Source organism: Tyto alba, unplaced genomic scaffold (assembly GCF_018691265.1).
Source record: "Tyto alba isolate M040663 unplaced genomic scaffold, T.alba_DEE_v4.0 Super-Scaffold_42, whole genome shotgun sequence".
Classification (NCBI taxonomy): domain Eukaryota; kingdom Metazoa; phylum Chordata; class Aves; order Strigiformes; family Tytonidae; genus Tyto; species Tyto alba.
Window position 1 is genome coordinate 26,995,841 of NW_024881318.1, and position 14,962 is coordinate 27,010,802.

The 14,962-nt window shown below is 41.9% G+C and overlaps 1 protein-coding gene across 2 annotated transcripts in view; it reads right to left on the bottom strand.

Annotated features, from left to right (window-relative positions):
• TRIM23 (tripartite motif containing 23) overlaps positions 1-14,962 on the bottom strand; it is a 34,640-nt gene that overhangs the window by 19,296 nt on the left and 382 nt on the right. The window contains exon 2 of one of the 2 annotated variants that reach the window (XM_033009165.2): positions 14,031-14,193. In XM_033009165.2, the coding sequence (XP_032865056.1) occupies positions 14,031-14,193 (163 nt within the window). Of the gene's footprint in view, positions 1-14,030; positions 14,194-14,962 lie in introns of those variants that run through there. The other variant, XM_033009166.1, reaches the window with a different exon arrangement.

Consider the following 14,962-nt stretch of genomic DNA (forward strand, 5'->3'; position numbering starts at 1 on the left):
GCCATCCTAGGTTTGTGGAAGTGTGATATAATCAATCTGCCAGCACTCCTCGTATCTGTATTTTAACCATCACCCTCCATACCAAAGAGCCTTTAACCGCTTGTCTTGCTTGATCACAGCACGTTTCTCACCCATGGATAACCTGTGCAGTAGTGTCCATGGTTAAGTCCACCCCTCAATCATGAGCCCATCTATACATTGCATCTTTTTCCTGATGGCTCGAGGAGTCATGGGCCCAGTGAGCCATGAGTTTTTCACCCCAAGTTGCCAGCCCAGATCCACTTGAGCCACATTCATCTTAACAGCTTGATCTACCTGTTGGTTGTTTTGATGTTCTTCAGTGGCCTGGTGCTTGGGTACATGAGCATCATCTATGTGACATACTTTCACAACCAGGTTCTCTAGCTGAGTAGCAGTATCTCGCCCTAATTCAGCAGCCCAGATGGGTTTGACTCTGTGCTGCCAAATGTTTTGTTTCCATTGCTGTAACCACTCCCACTGGGCATGTGCCACCAACCATGAGTTGGTGTAGAGACAGAACACTGGCCACCTTTCTTGCTTAGCACTATCTAAGGCCAGCTGGGTGGCTTTCACCTTTGCAAACCGACTTTATACACTTTCTCCTTCAGCAGCTTCTGCGACCTATCATGTGAGGCTCCACGCAGTGGCCTTCCACCTTCAATGCTTTCCTACAATGCGACAGGACCTGTCAGTAAACAGGGCATGTTGCTTCTCATTATCTGGTAGTTCATTATACAGTGGGGGTTCTTCAGCATGCATCACCTCTTCCTCTGGTGACATTCTGAAATCTTTGCCTTCTGGCCAATTTGTGATCACTTCCAATACTCCTGGGTGGCTGGGGCTCCCTATCTGAGCCCGCTGTGTGATCAGTGCAACCCATTTACTCCACATGGCATCGACTGCATGGTGTATAGAGAGCACCCAGCCCAGCACTGGCAGTCAGGGTGCCAGGAGGAGCTGGGCTTCAATGCCGACCAGGTTAGAAGCTGCTCAAACCCCTTCATATGCTGCCAACATCTCTTCTTCAGTTGGAGTACAGCAGGCTGCAGATCCTCTGTATCCCAGACTCCAAAATCCCAGGGGTTGGCCTTGGGTCTCCCCTGGTGCTCTCTGCCAGAGATTCCAGGTAGAGCTATTCCTCCTGGCTGCAGTGTAGAGCACACTTTTAACATCTTGTCCTGCCCGAACTGGCCCAAGGGCTACAGCATGAACTATTTCCTGTTTAATTTGTTCAAAGTCTTGTTGCCCAGCGCCCCATGTAAAATCATTCTTTTTCCCAATTACTTGATAGAGGGGGCTTACAATCTGAGTGATTTGGAATATGCATTCTCCAGAAACCTACAATACATAAGAAAGCTTGAGTTTCCTTTTTGCTAGTCGGTGGGGACAGAGCTGTTATTTTATTAATCACTTCCATCGGAATCTGATGACGTCCATCTTGCCATTTTATTCCTAAAAACTGAATCTCCTGTGCAGGTCTCTTGACCTTACTCCGCTTTATGGCAAAATTGGCTCTCAGAAGCATTTGGACTATTTTCTCCCCTTTCTCAAAAAATTCTGCTGTATCACCCCATATGATGATGTCCTCAATGCACTGGTGATGTTCCAGAGCTTCCCCCTGTTCCAGTGCAGTCTAGATCAACCCATGGCACATGGTGGGGCTGTGTTTCCACCCCTGGGGCAGTCATTTCCAGGTCTACTGGACACCCCTCCAGGTGAAAGCAGACTGTGGCCTGCACTCTGCTGCCAAAGGGATTGAGAAGAACGTGTTAGCAATATCAATTGTGGTGCATCATTTGGCTGCCTTTGACTCCAGTTCATGTTGCAGCTGCAGCATGTCCAGCGCAGCAGCACTCAGCAGTGGTGTGACTTCATTCAGGCCCCGATAGTCCACTGTCAGTCTCCACTCTCCATCAGACTTCCACACTGGCCATATGGGGCTGTTAAAGGGTGAGAAATTCTTGCTCATCACTCCTTGCCTCTCCTGTTGACAGATCAGTTTATGGGTAGGAATTACAGAGTCTCGGTTGGTATGATATTGCCACCAGTGCATTGTTGTAGTAGTGACTGACACTTGCTGTTCTTCGACCCTCAGCAATCCCCCAACAGAAGGGTCCTCTGAGAGACCAGGCAAAGCAGACACCTCTTTGATTTCCTCTGTCTCCCAGACAGCTAAACCCAAAGCCCACCCGTATTTGGGTCCCTGAAATACCCTCTCCTGATGTGACCTGTACCAAGAATGCATGGAGCTTCTGGGCCAGACACAATGGGGTGCTTTTGCCACTCATTTCCAGTTAGGCTCAGTTCAGCCTCCAACAGAGTCAGATGTTGAGACCCCCTGGTCACTCCTGAAATACAAATGGGTTCTGCCCCTTTAAAATTTGATGACATCAGGGTGCACTGGGCACCAGTGTTCACCAGAGCCTCCTGGGTGTCAGATGTGCCGGGCCACCAGATCCACACAGTCCCATGAACTCAGTTGTCCCTCCCTCCAACTGGCTGGAGGCTGGGCCCTTCGAATGTTGGTCACAGTATTCATTATTGACAACTGTAGATTGTGTGGGTCTTGGCATCATCTTGGTTACTCAGCTTCTCGTGAATACAGAACAGAAGTTCTCCTCATACAACGGGAAGCAAAGTTAACCCTTCTGCTCAGTTTGGGCAATGGATTACTGGAAACTGGAACGGCATTTCTCCTGAAAGAACCCCCATTTGTAGTTGTTTGTCCAATTGTCATGTCAATGCCTGCTTCCCTAGACAGGGATCTGGGCTGCCTGGCCTGCTTACCCTCTACTCCCACACTACTGGCCCCACTGTTCCAGCATCAAAACAGCCAGGTAACAAGTTGCACACCTGAGTGGAAGAAAAAAACTTTCACGTCTCACAGCTCACTCAGGGATAGAGATCTAGTGATTATTACTGGTTCTGCCTCCTCCTCCTGTTCTTGTGATGGTCTTGGTTCATTGTCATCCTTTACAATGTGAGGTGATTTTTTTGTGTATTTCTTCTTATGTGTAGCAACACTGGTACCATCATGGGTTGGTTGTCCGGTTCAGCTGCAGTGCCTGGTGGCAGGGTCGGAGCGACTGCAGTGTCTGCCACTGGGGCTGGAGTGGCTGCAGTGCCTGTCATTTTCTTATCAGACCCAGAGACCACCTCTTCCCCTTCAGAGTACTGAGTAGTGGTGAACAGGGCTCAGCAGACATGGGCCAGGCCCCAGCACCTTACAGTGATTCATGCCTCTGGAATTACCAGGGTGACAGGATACATTTTCCAAATATGTCACTAGTTTTCTGGGATTCTGCACTTGTTCGGGGGCGAAGTTCCCAAACACTGGAGGTGCCCAGTGTCCTAGGTACTTGACCATACTATCTCACACCCCCTGCCACTCATAGCTCTCCAGCTGTGGGGTAGCTCTCCAGGTGATACTCTTAAGAGTTGCTTAGCCCTGAACAAAACCTGAACCACATGCAGGAACACACTGGCTCCCAGCAGTGAGACAACCATGTTAGTGTCAACTTTCCAAGGATATTGAAAATTTTCAAAATTCCTATGGGCTATTGTAAGTACCCTGGAGGAGAAGGGGAAGGTGAGGGGAGATGTCTCCCCCATGGATTTGCTCTCCAAAGGTAAAAGGTGTAATTGTTAACCCTTTCAACTAGATGACACCCAAAGTACAGAGGTGACAACCATGCTGAGTACAAATAGTGGACAAATTTATTGTTACATAAATTAGTGTTACATAGTACAGCAAAGCAATCCAACTCCCACAGGTGATAGGCAGCAGCATAGGCACTGTATATGGCAAATGCATAGCACAACTCTAAGAATGAAAGCCACAATTCTAGGAGCCAGTTGGTCGACATAACAAGCAACTCATAAGCCAATATAATGAATGCTTATAAGAAATTCATTATAACACATGGATCAGATCTGTCATTATTTCAACCCTTTGAGCCCTGTGTTAGGTGCCAAAAAGGACTGTTGTGGTTTGAACCTGGCTGGCAGCCAAACACCACGCAGCCGCTCGCTCATCCTCAACCCACCTGGGGGATGGGAGAGGGAATTAGAAGGGTAAAGTGAGACTCGTAGGTTGAGATAAAAACTGTTTAATAACTGCAATAAAATAATAACAATAACAGAAAGTACAAACAGGTAATGCACAATGTGATTGCTTACCACCTACCAACTGATACCCAGCTTGTTCCCAGCTAGTGATCCCAAAATACCGTGATCCCAAAACCACAATCCCAGAAGCAAGAGAGTGGCCCCCTTCTTCCTGGCTGACCCTCTTTTATATACTCAGCAGGACATTACATGATATGGAATATTTCATTGCCCAATTTGGGTCCGGTGCTTTGGCCATGCCCCCTCCCAGCTCCTTGTGCACCTGCACACAGGCAGGACATGGGGAGTTGGGGAGTCCTTGATTCCTTAGTGACAACTGAAAACATCAGTGTATTATCAGCATCCTTCCCATACCAAATCCCATACTGAATCCAAAGCACAGCACCGTTCTAGCTACTAAGAAGAAAAATTAACTCTGTTCCAGCCAAAACGAGGACAATATCTTTTAGAAAGCCCTTTTTGTTGTCCTTCACAGTGCTGGCCAGCTTGAACTCTAATTGAGTTTTGGTCACACAAATTTTCTCCCTGCAGTGGTGAACAGCACCTCTGTAGTACTCCCTTATCACTTCCAATGCCCATACACGTTCCTTTTCCATCTAAGTTTTAGAATAAGATGCCTGCTCAGCCAAATCAGCCTTCTGCCCTGTTTGCTTGACTTCCGACACGTTTGAATTGCCTTCTCCTGCATTCTTAAGGAATGGCTCTTAATAAGTAATTTACATATATGCAGAAAGCACCTAGTAACTTCCCTCTCAGTGGAGTCATTATATAGAAAAGAAAAAAACATTTTAATAGTATGCTGTCAGGCATTCCTCAAATAAGACATGTGCTACTTTCAAGGACAGAGTAGACACAGTCTGAGATTCTCAATATACAACATCTAGAAAGTTTTATTTGATTAAATGCAATAGGCTGGCTATCATTGCTGAATCACAACTACATACTTTTGGAAATAAGAGTGACCAATTACAGATGGATGAGCTGAGAATAGAGTGGTGTTTTTAACAGAGCTTAATGTTGAATTCACAATGAATTTCAACAAGTGTCGCTTCTGTGCGTAGGTTTGGGTGTGGTTTATTTCTTTAAAATTGGAGGCAGATCAAGTTTTGAAGTTGCTTACTGCCCAAACTAAGCCTTTATTACCGCACAGTTTAGAAACAGTTTAATTCCTAATTGACACTAACAAGACTGTTCGTGTATATAGCATCAACACTTGCCTGCCAACCCAGGTAGAGGGTGTAATTGCTTGCTAATAATTCCTAATTTGGAAGGGACAAGTAAAGACATGCATGTGGTCTTCCTCCAGCATCAATGCTATGATGAACTCTTCTGCTGTTGTCACAGGGATTTTATTATGACCTATCAAAACTGGTAGAACACATATATAAACCAATCCTCATTAGAACCCCCAAACATCCTGTTTTCCTAACAAACATCAGGGTTAACCCATGAATGCCTATGATCTTGTAACATTATTTTTACCAGCTCTTGAAACAACATATCTGAGAACAAAGACAAACTCAAGAAATTACTTAACTATATCCAATGTTACTGCTGAATACTAACAGAGTACTTCTTTGGTGCAGTGAAAGGAAGGCAAGATGTGGATGTTAGTTTTGTCACATAACATTGCCCTTATCTCTTTGTCAGATGTTTACGTAAGTGTACAGAATCTACTAACTTTAGGAAAATAAATAGTTGGAGGTTGCTAACTTTGAGTAGAATGATAGAAGGCACATTACCAGTAGTGCCCACAGTAGTGACAGATGTACATTTACATAGTTAAGGTCATGACTGGAAATGCCACCTTATATTTAAACAGAATCTGTAGGACATAAATTGTCTCATCTATTTTATGATGGCACCTTTGAACTGTGTTTGTAAGACAAGAAAAGTTTGCTGTAGTTACTTTTTAGAGTGTGGGACACAAGCATCTGGACAAAACTACATATGTATGCAGCTTTTGTAATTCAAATATTTGTTTCATATTTCGTGCAAACATACCCATCCAAGAATATGAGCCAGTCTTGAGTTGTCTGGTTCCCCTGAGTGTACTTTCATAACGTTTACATTATGCTGCCCTGTGGTGTTCTGGTAGGTGTATGTACTCTGCATCCTTCCGGAATTTAGATCAGTCATCCCATTGATCCTATACAGACATTAAGTCTTCCTTCTTCAGTACTGAGATTTATCAAACACACCACAGATTTTGATGTATCATTAGAGAGAAAGAGCTGTTCCAAATGAACAGATATACACCAACTACTATGAGTACCAGGCTGTTATGAGAACCAGCAAAATGAAGTACCCATCCCAAATACTCATCTTTCACTGCTCCTCAGCTTGGTACACATAGCCAGAGAATAGTCAGCACTTTCATGTTTCTAAGAATATGGTCCATCAACTCCCACAGGAGTCTGGATTTGCAGCACACTGAGTATACAGTGCTATAAAAGATCTTTGTTTAAATACAGTCACTGCATAAAAGGCAATGCTTTTAAGAGCTAGATATGTTGCAATATTGTTTGTAAGGAAGTGTGGGCAAGACCAAAAAAAAAAAAAAAAAAACAACCACCAAACTGATCTGCAAGTTCTATCTTCAGCTTGTTAAGAATTGCTCTTTGTACTGGTTTTGGCTGGCATTAAGTTAATTTTCTTCATTGTAGCTGTTATGGGACTATGTTTTAGACTTGTGACTAAAGCAGTGATTATAACACACCTCTATGTTAGCTCTTGCTGAGCAGTGTTCACACAGCATTGAGGCTTTTTTCTGTTTTTCATGCTGTCCCACCAGCCAGTAGGTTGGGGGTACACAAGAAGTTGTGAGGGGACACAGCTGGGACAGCTGACCCCAGCTGGCCAAAGGGATATCCCACACCATATGGCATCATGCTCAGCAACAAAAGCTGGGGTGAAAAAGAAGGAAGAGGGAAGGGTCACTTAGAGTTATGGCATTTGTCTTCCCAAGTCACCACCATGTGTGATAGAGCCCTGATTTCCTGGAAATGGTTAAGCACCTGCCTGCCAGTGGGAAGCAGTGAATGAATTCCTTCTGCTGCTTTGCTTGTGTGCACAGCTTTTGTTTCACCTATTAAACTGCCTTTATCTCAACACACTTTTGCCATTTCAGTTCTCTCCCCTGTCACACTGTGGGGGAGTGAGCGAGCAGCTGTGTGGGGCTGAGCTCACTACCAGTGTTCAACCACAACATTCTCTTTGACTTCAAGAGCTACAAAACAAGAAAAAATAGACTGGCTTTCAATCTCAAGACCTCAAAACTTGTTTGAAATACATGTAAGTGCTTTCGCTATCTGACAACATTTTCCCTGCAGTACTGTTTCAAAGAACAGGGCTGCATTACATGCCTAGGCACAATTACACAGAAGATTGGAATGCTTGCATGCCAGCTGTTTACCCATCAAGGGGAATAAAACAAGTACTTTCATGAGGTCCACGCCACAGCTGGCCAAAGTGAGGGCAACAATGGCATGGTAACTCTGAAGAGGGATGTGAACAGGAAACAACATATCTACACTGTATACTTCATAGCTTTGTGTAGTATTCATTTTTGCTACATTAAATTTTCTTTCCTAAGCATTCTCCTCCACAGTTTAAACCACTGGCCATAAGATTCTCAGTGGCCAAACTTAAAATAGAAATTATGTGCGTCACATGAAGGCAGAGTTCAGAGAACAGATAAATGGATGAATACTGTTTTTCGATAGCTATAAATGAGAGTATATGTAAGCTATTATCCCCTCCAACACCCTCAACTGGTACAAAACAACACTGACTATCTGTTTAAAGAAAAAAAAAAAGGCTTATCATTAAAAGACCATTCATTTTAGCAAATCTGCTGTTTCTGGAAATGGGCCTATTAAGTTACTGATTAGTATCTTTGAAGTTAGGTATAACACAAGGTGAAGTCAGTGCTTTCTGCAACTACCAGTTCCACGATAGAAGCCTTCTCTGGTGGAGATAGCATTACCAACACCCAATCTAAGCTCAGTGCACTCCACAAAATAAACTGCAAACAAACAAACAAAATAAATATTTTAACTTTTGTAACTGATCTTGATGGAGTTTACAGGAGTTATGTTCTGGTCCTCCACTATTACAGTTAGTACCAGCACAGCCATCTGCCTTGACATATTCTGACTTTACAGCTTAGTTATCTTTTTAGCTCTAGCACTCCTAGAAAGATCGCAGTGTTTTTCATAACACAGAGCAAGGAAGAGTCACCTCTTATTACAAGTTCAAGAAATACAGAGGGCAATATACACTTTTAGAATCTAAATTATGCCAAGTCAGTTTGTAAATGGAGTCTGGATTTGCTGACACTGAATGTGAACAGATTTCTGGACACTAATTCCCAAAAAGCAAAGCACAGAAAAGTGGCTAGATGGTTCTCTTCTACAATATTTAGAACACCACCGTCCCGTAGCAAACTGACTGCACACAATGTTCAATTATTACAGTATATAACTCTCATTAACAACAGCTAGATATAATGACTGTTAATACTAACATAGACCTCATATCCCCAGATTAGCCACTAATCCAGATAGACATTAACAGCAGAGTATATATGGATGTACATGCACCAAAAGGATAAACCTACTTATGAAATAAATTACAGCCAATCAGCCTTTAGGCAAAAATTGAATAACGGTGAGAAAGGAAGAAGCTGTTCAATTATTATTGAGTTTCTTACAAACGCATTTTCTTTCACAGGTTTTGATATGTTTATTTAAAAAGCCCAACCAAACAACAAACCAAAAGTATTCTTCTCAGTTCTGATTTTAATCATATTAGTTCTGTTCCACATTTGGTATGCAGAGAAAGCCAAATCAGAAAAATCAAAGCAGAACTAATTTACTGAAATGTAACCAACAGAAAAGGTAAGTCTGTAGCTATTCTGCATTATTTTCCAGGTCATAACTTAAAGCTGTCATGAGAAACAAAGTTACACTGCTTTTACATTTTTTTTTTTTTTTAATTACAAATCCTGGGATTTGCTAATACATGTTACACATTGTCAGTGAACTGTCAATCTTGGACACAGATGGAAAAACTGGCAAAGCTTACATATCAACTATTAATCTACTAAAACAGAATTTATAACCAGTAAACATCCTATAAAACATGCATTATCATACAGAAAGTTATGTTTCATTTCACTGGTATCAACCATAAAGTTTACATATTTGAGAAAAAGCCACTTTGCTTCTCTTTATACTAAATCAACTATAAAATTACTACATACTCAACATACACAATTTCAACACATCTGATAGTGTTTTTAAATATAAAATAAAATATCAGATGTGTCGTGTAAATATGTCTATTTAATCTCTTTGACTTCAGCTCAAATCCTGCTTTGGTCACAAATGTAAAAGAGTCTAGTGATCTCATCCTTGTGCCTACAAGGGATGTTTGTGCCCATTACAAAACCACTACACAATATGACTCTCTTCTCAAAAGAAGAGTAAGACATGAATAGCAGGAAGTGTGTCAGTCAGGAAGAGACTATGACCAACTACAGCCAACAAAACAAATGTCATTTTCAAAAGCATGAAGATTGTCAGCAAAAGGATTAGAAATAATTCAAGGAATAAAGGAGCAACTTTTGTCTAAATGTCTGAACAAAGCTGAGAGAACGTGATGTTATAGCCACATTTTCTTACACAGTATTTTTAAGTTTTATCTTAACACTGAAACACTAGCAAAAGAATAAACAGATGTAAAACAATACTAATGGGATGGATTTCGTGAAGGATCCCAACACCGGCATATATCAGTTCAACAAGTTCTAATGATAGAAAACAGTTTCAGGCCTGTAATGTGATCATGGTAGGGAGAGTTCACCTGAGCTGTAAACTGTTAAAGGCTTCCTTAGCAGAGCTGCTCAGCTAAAGTCAAAAGCCTGAGCCTCCAAAACTGTCACATAAGCACATCCTTCCCAACAGTTCCCCTGACTGTGTTTTTAAAATAAACAAAACGAAACCCACTAATCCAACACAGGATGAAGAGAGAAAGCAATTTGCAAGAAACGATTCACCTCTTCTCCCAAACCAAGACACTTTAAGGAAAAGACTTTAAGAGGAGTCTCCTCTTCTACAAAGACCATTTCACAGATTTTTTTTTCCCCTAAATATATTGCCTGAGTCAACATAATCTTCAGAATATATGGCTTTAAAATTTTGAAAATTGAAACAGCATTTCCATTCTATCTTTTTGGTTAACAAATGTTAATCCAGTTGAAGCTAACCACTGGACAGCTCACATACTTTCAACACATATATTCATTTAAAATTCCCCACTATAAGATTAATCACAGATAACTTCAAAGAACTCTAAAAAAACCCAAAAAAATCTATGTTTAGTCTACTCTGCAAAGTAATAGGGTTTAGGCAGGCTTTAGTCCTATCAGCTTATTACTAAATATTCTCTCTCATAGCAAGATTTTGTGAACTATTTGAATATTTTGCTAACCATGTAAGTGATGCATTGCTCATTTTCACTTGCAGACCCCATATTTCCAGAAATCCTGATTAACAAAGTACTTCTAACCCTGTGAGCTGCATTTGCGTGGTGGGGTTTTTGGTAGTGGGGGAAGGGGCTACAGTGAATAGCTTCCTCAGCTCCAAGTCAGATCCGCCTCTGGCCAGGGCTGAACCAATTAGTGACGGTGGCTGCACCTCTGTATTGAAGAAGGGGAACCTGGGAGGGAGTTGAGACTTGTGAGGAAGAGTTACGAGGACACCCGTGTGAACACCCAGGTCAGTTGAAGGAAGGGGTGGAGGTGTGCTGGAGACCCCTGTATCCCATGGTGAGATGGCAGGGTCGCACACCCCTGCCACCCCATGGAGATCCACGGTAGAGCAGAGGCTGACCTGAAGCCCATGGAGGACCCCACGTGGAACAGGCAGCTGTACCCAAAGAAGGCTGGGACTCTGAAGGAAGAAGCAGCCCCCACTGTTGTAGTTTGGTGCTGGGAGGACTGCAACATGTGGGGGTGACCCATGACAGGGCAGCATGGGAACAGCCACATCCCGTGGGAAGGACTCACACTGCAGGAAGAGGGGAGGAATGTGCAGCTTTCACCCTACCTCCCGAGAAGGAGTGGCAAGCTGACTGTAACCCCCATGCCCTACCTGCTGCACCACTGGTGGGAAAGAGCTAGGGAGGTTGGGAGCAGGGCTAAGCCTGGGAAGAAGGGAGGGCTAGGGAGAGGTGTTTTTTGGATGTGGTAATACTTCTCACTGTCCCACCTTGTCTGATACGTGTTGGTTTTGTTAGTGTTTGAATTAATGGGATGTACTTTTTCTTCTTCCCCTAATGAATCTGTCTTTTTGCCATGACAGTAATCGGTGAACACCTCTCCCTGACCTTATCCAAATTCCTGAGCCATTTTGCTTCATTTTGTCCTTCTTGTTCCTGAGAGGGGAAGGAGCGAGTAAACGGCTGCATGGTGCTCAGTTGCCCTCTGGGCTCAAACCATGACACCCTGGTTTCCCAAACAGTTATATATATACAGAAGAGACAGACCAGTAAATTTAAACCACCTGTTCACTTCAGAAAGGAGAAAATACAGCTATATCCAAATGTACATAGATTCTTGAGTATTTCTTTCAAAAAGTTCCCAAGATTCCATGGGAAAACTTGAACTAATATAGGATTAAGTGATTTAGTAATAAGAGCAAAGGAAAACGAGCAAGTCTATCTGCTGAACTGTGTAGGTTAAATGACCATCTAAAAGCATCTGTAAAATTCAGTTACTGATTAAGGAACTTTATTCAACAAAGGTAGCTTTAAACCCTGATTATATAGCTCTTATTTCAACAGAACTTTCTATTGGCAGCAATCCTATAATCTAGATTTAGATACTAAACAGCTTTCTGAGACTACTTCATTAAATGGCAGAATGGCATTTCCAGAAATGGGTGAAAACAGAGCTTGTTTTCTCACAAGCCCTCAAATGGAGGGGAGGGAAGGATGAGAAGTTCCCTGGGTCCGGAGTTGCCATGCCTCTCTCCCAGCTCCACTCCTGAGCTCTCAGAAGGAAAAAGAACTATGAGTGCAGCATATTTAACCAACAGCAGGTGATTAGAGCAAGAGCACATGTGCACCTATGCCTCTAAGAACGGCCCTGACAAGCTGCACTCCACAAAACACCCCATTTTTACACCCCATTACAGCAATATTTCTTAACACCGTTCTTATGGACCTTGTAAGCCTAGAAGCGGCTATGATCCTCTTTTGCCCCAAATCACCATGCAGAACATTTTTAATCATATTAGTATCGTTACTTTCAAGCTGTTTTATAAAATTTTCTACATCTCAGTTTTTTGAGCAACTGCTGGTCACAGTACATCATCCTTCTTTCTAGTGCTAGTCAGTAGGATGCAAGTCTACTATCCTAGACACAAATGCTGAAGCTTTTCTTTCCTCTTCCTATCTGTAGGAGCTTTACAAGTTTAATAACATTTCATTGTGTTTCATCAGAAGGTCCTCAGTACTATGTAAGATGAAAAAACTTTAAATGTTTTCATAAACCTTCATTTTTGCTGAACCCGAAAAAAAAAAAAAAAATGATAGGACACTTTCAAATGCCTGGGGAGAAAAACCATGCAATAAAAACTAAGAAGTGGCAAGTTCCCTATCATAATAAAAATGCTACTTTTACTTTCCAAGATACAAGCAGTGGTCTTGAACAGAGATGTTTCACAACAGCATGACTGAGCCTTGTGCTCTAACATTCAACCCTTAAAAGCATACTTTAAGAAATCTCCTGCAGCTGTACAATCATAGATAAGAAGACAAATCATGACTCTCTTAACCACATCTTTTAGACGGCAATCTTTCATGACACTCATACTTACCATCTCCCTCCCCCCAGGAAACAAACCCCTCTTTCATATGAGACTGGTATTTCTTTTCCTGACTCCTATTTCCATGAAAGCATCCCACAGAGTGCTTTAATATTCTTCTGAGTTTGGTCTACAGTCTAGCAGATTCTCTTACTGCAAAGTAAATTCTTATTCAAGCGAATATGACATTTAAACATTTCTTTCATGGATAACTAGATTAGAGATCTCCTCTGAGGATTCTCCTCCTTCCAACAGCTTTTTTACCCTGTGATATTCAAAACTGCTGGAGCCAGTTCTATTAACAAGTTATTCTTGGTACAAATTCTTCTGATAATTTGTCTTCTCTGTAATCCTAAATTGAATAGGCAATTCCTATTCTGAAGGAATTATAAGCATGTGACATCTTTTGCCTAAAATAAACTTTGACTGTTGGATAAAAGCTGTATCTTATCCTTTCAAATACTGTCTACTGACATTCTTACAGTAGGGAAATTCCTGTTGGTAGCCTGTCATTTTCAGTTATTGTATACCTAGAATTATATTACATTTACAATAAAAAAAAAAAGTTTATCACTGATACTTCGCTCTGCATCACTTCATCATGAATCGAGACAAATCTGTCAAAGAAATTACCTATTTAATTGCATGGTTTAGTTAGCATTTAGGACAACAGGAAACTAATACCCATTCAGGAACCCTCAGACACTAATTTAAGATAAGTGTAGTCCCTTTGTAAATATAGGTGTACAAAAAGACTTCAGGGTATAAAGGTTATAAGCCTGGGTTCAAGGACATAAAAATAAAGTCTTGACTTTCTAAGATAGTTATTTTACTAGTGATTAAAAGTTCTATAAGCTTCTCTGAATGAAAAAGTAACACTGCACAATCATTACTTGCGAATATTATCACTAAGTGGAGTGATAAGCATCGGGATTCTGTATCTAGCATTATCTTCTAAATATCCTTGGCTGACAGGTTTTAAGAACTTTAGACTTAACATTTGCTTACCTAGTTCAGTAACTTGTCGATCAAAAGGACAACGAACAGCTCTGCCATGAAGAGGAAGCCGGGTAAGACAGTCATGGCAGACAGTATGGCCACACAAAAGCAGCCGGGGAACTTTGTCACCTTGCAAAGAAAACACATCTTCACAGACTCCACACTCAAGAACCTATAATTTAAAATGAGTTCATATTTGTTTTTGAGCTGATAAAAAAGCAAAGCTTTGTACAGTAAGCCATATGACATCGTTTATCTTACAGAAGTTCCTGCAGTCACAGCAGATAGGCTGAGTCACTAGTTTTGCTTTGTACACACAAATAAAAATATGAATGATATTTAAAAACCAAATAAATAGACATGAACAGAATATTGTAACTTTTACTTTTCAGAGTCCAACCTGATCACCACCAGTTCTTGCCCAATTCATTTAACGCACTGCCACATGAAAAGCCCACTCACTGGTCAAGCTGCACAACTAAGTAAGGAGAAACATCCTTGCAGGAAAAGGAAATGTAGGGCAAGACCCTGCCAAAGCAGATCATCAGTCAGAAGAGAAAGTTTCCATTCAGAGCTGATGTACATACAAAGGTCAGTCATATCACGTTAGCCATTTATTAAACTACAATCACAGGACCGAGGTAGCAGGAACAAACAGCAGGGGAGACTGGAACATCTTAAACTGCTAATAAAAAGCAAAACTGATCATCATTTAGAAAGAATAAACGCCCACCCGACAAACCATAAGACAGTAGCGTCACCTAGCCACCTTAGGGAGCTTGGGTGCTACATCTTCTCCGAGACAGCTCCCCACTTCGAGCCAATCACCCTTCCTCCCCTTCAGACAGAGAGAGGCCTGCCGCCCCGCAGCCCGTTCCGAGGCGCCCCGCGGCAGCGCGGCTCTGCGCGGGGAAGGCGAGGAAAGGGCTCCGGCAGCGGCA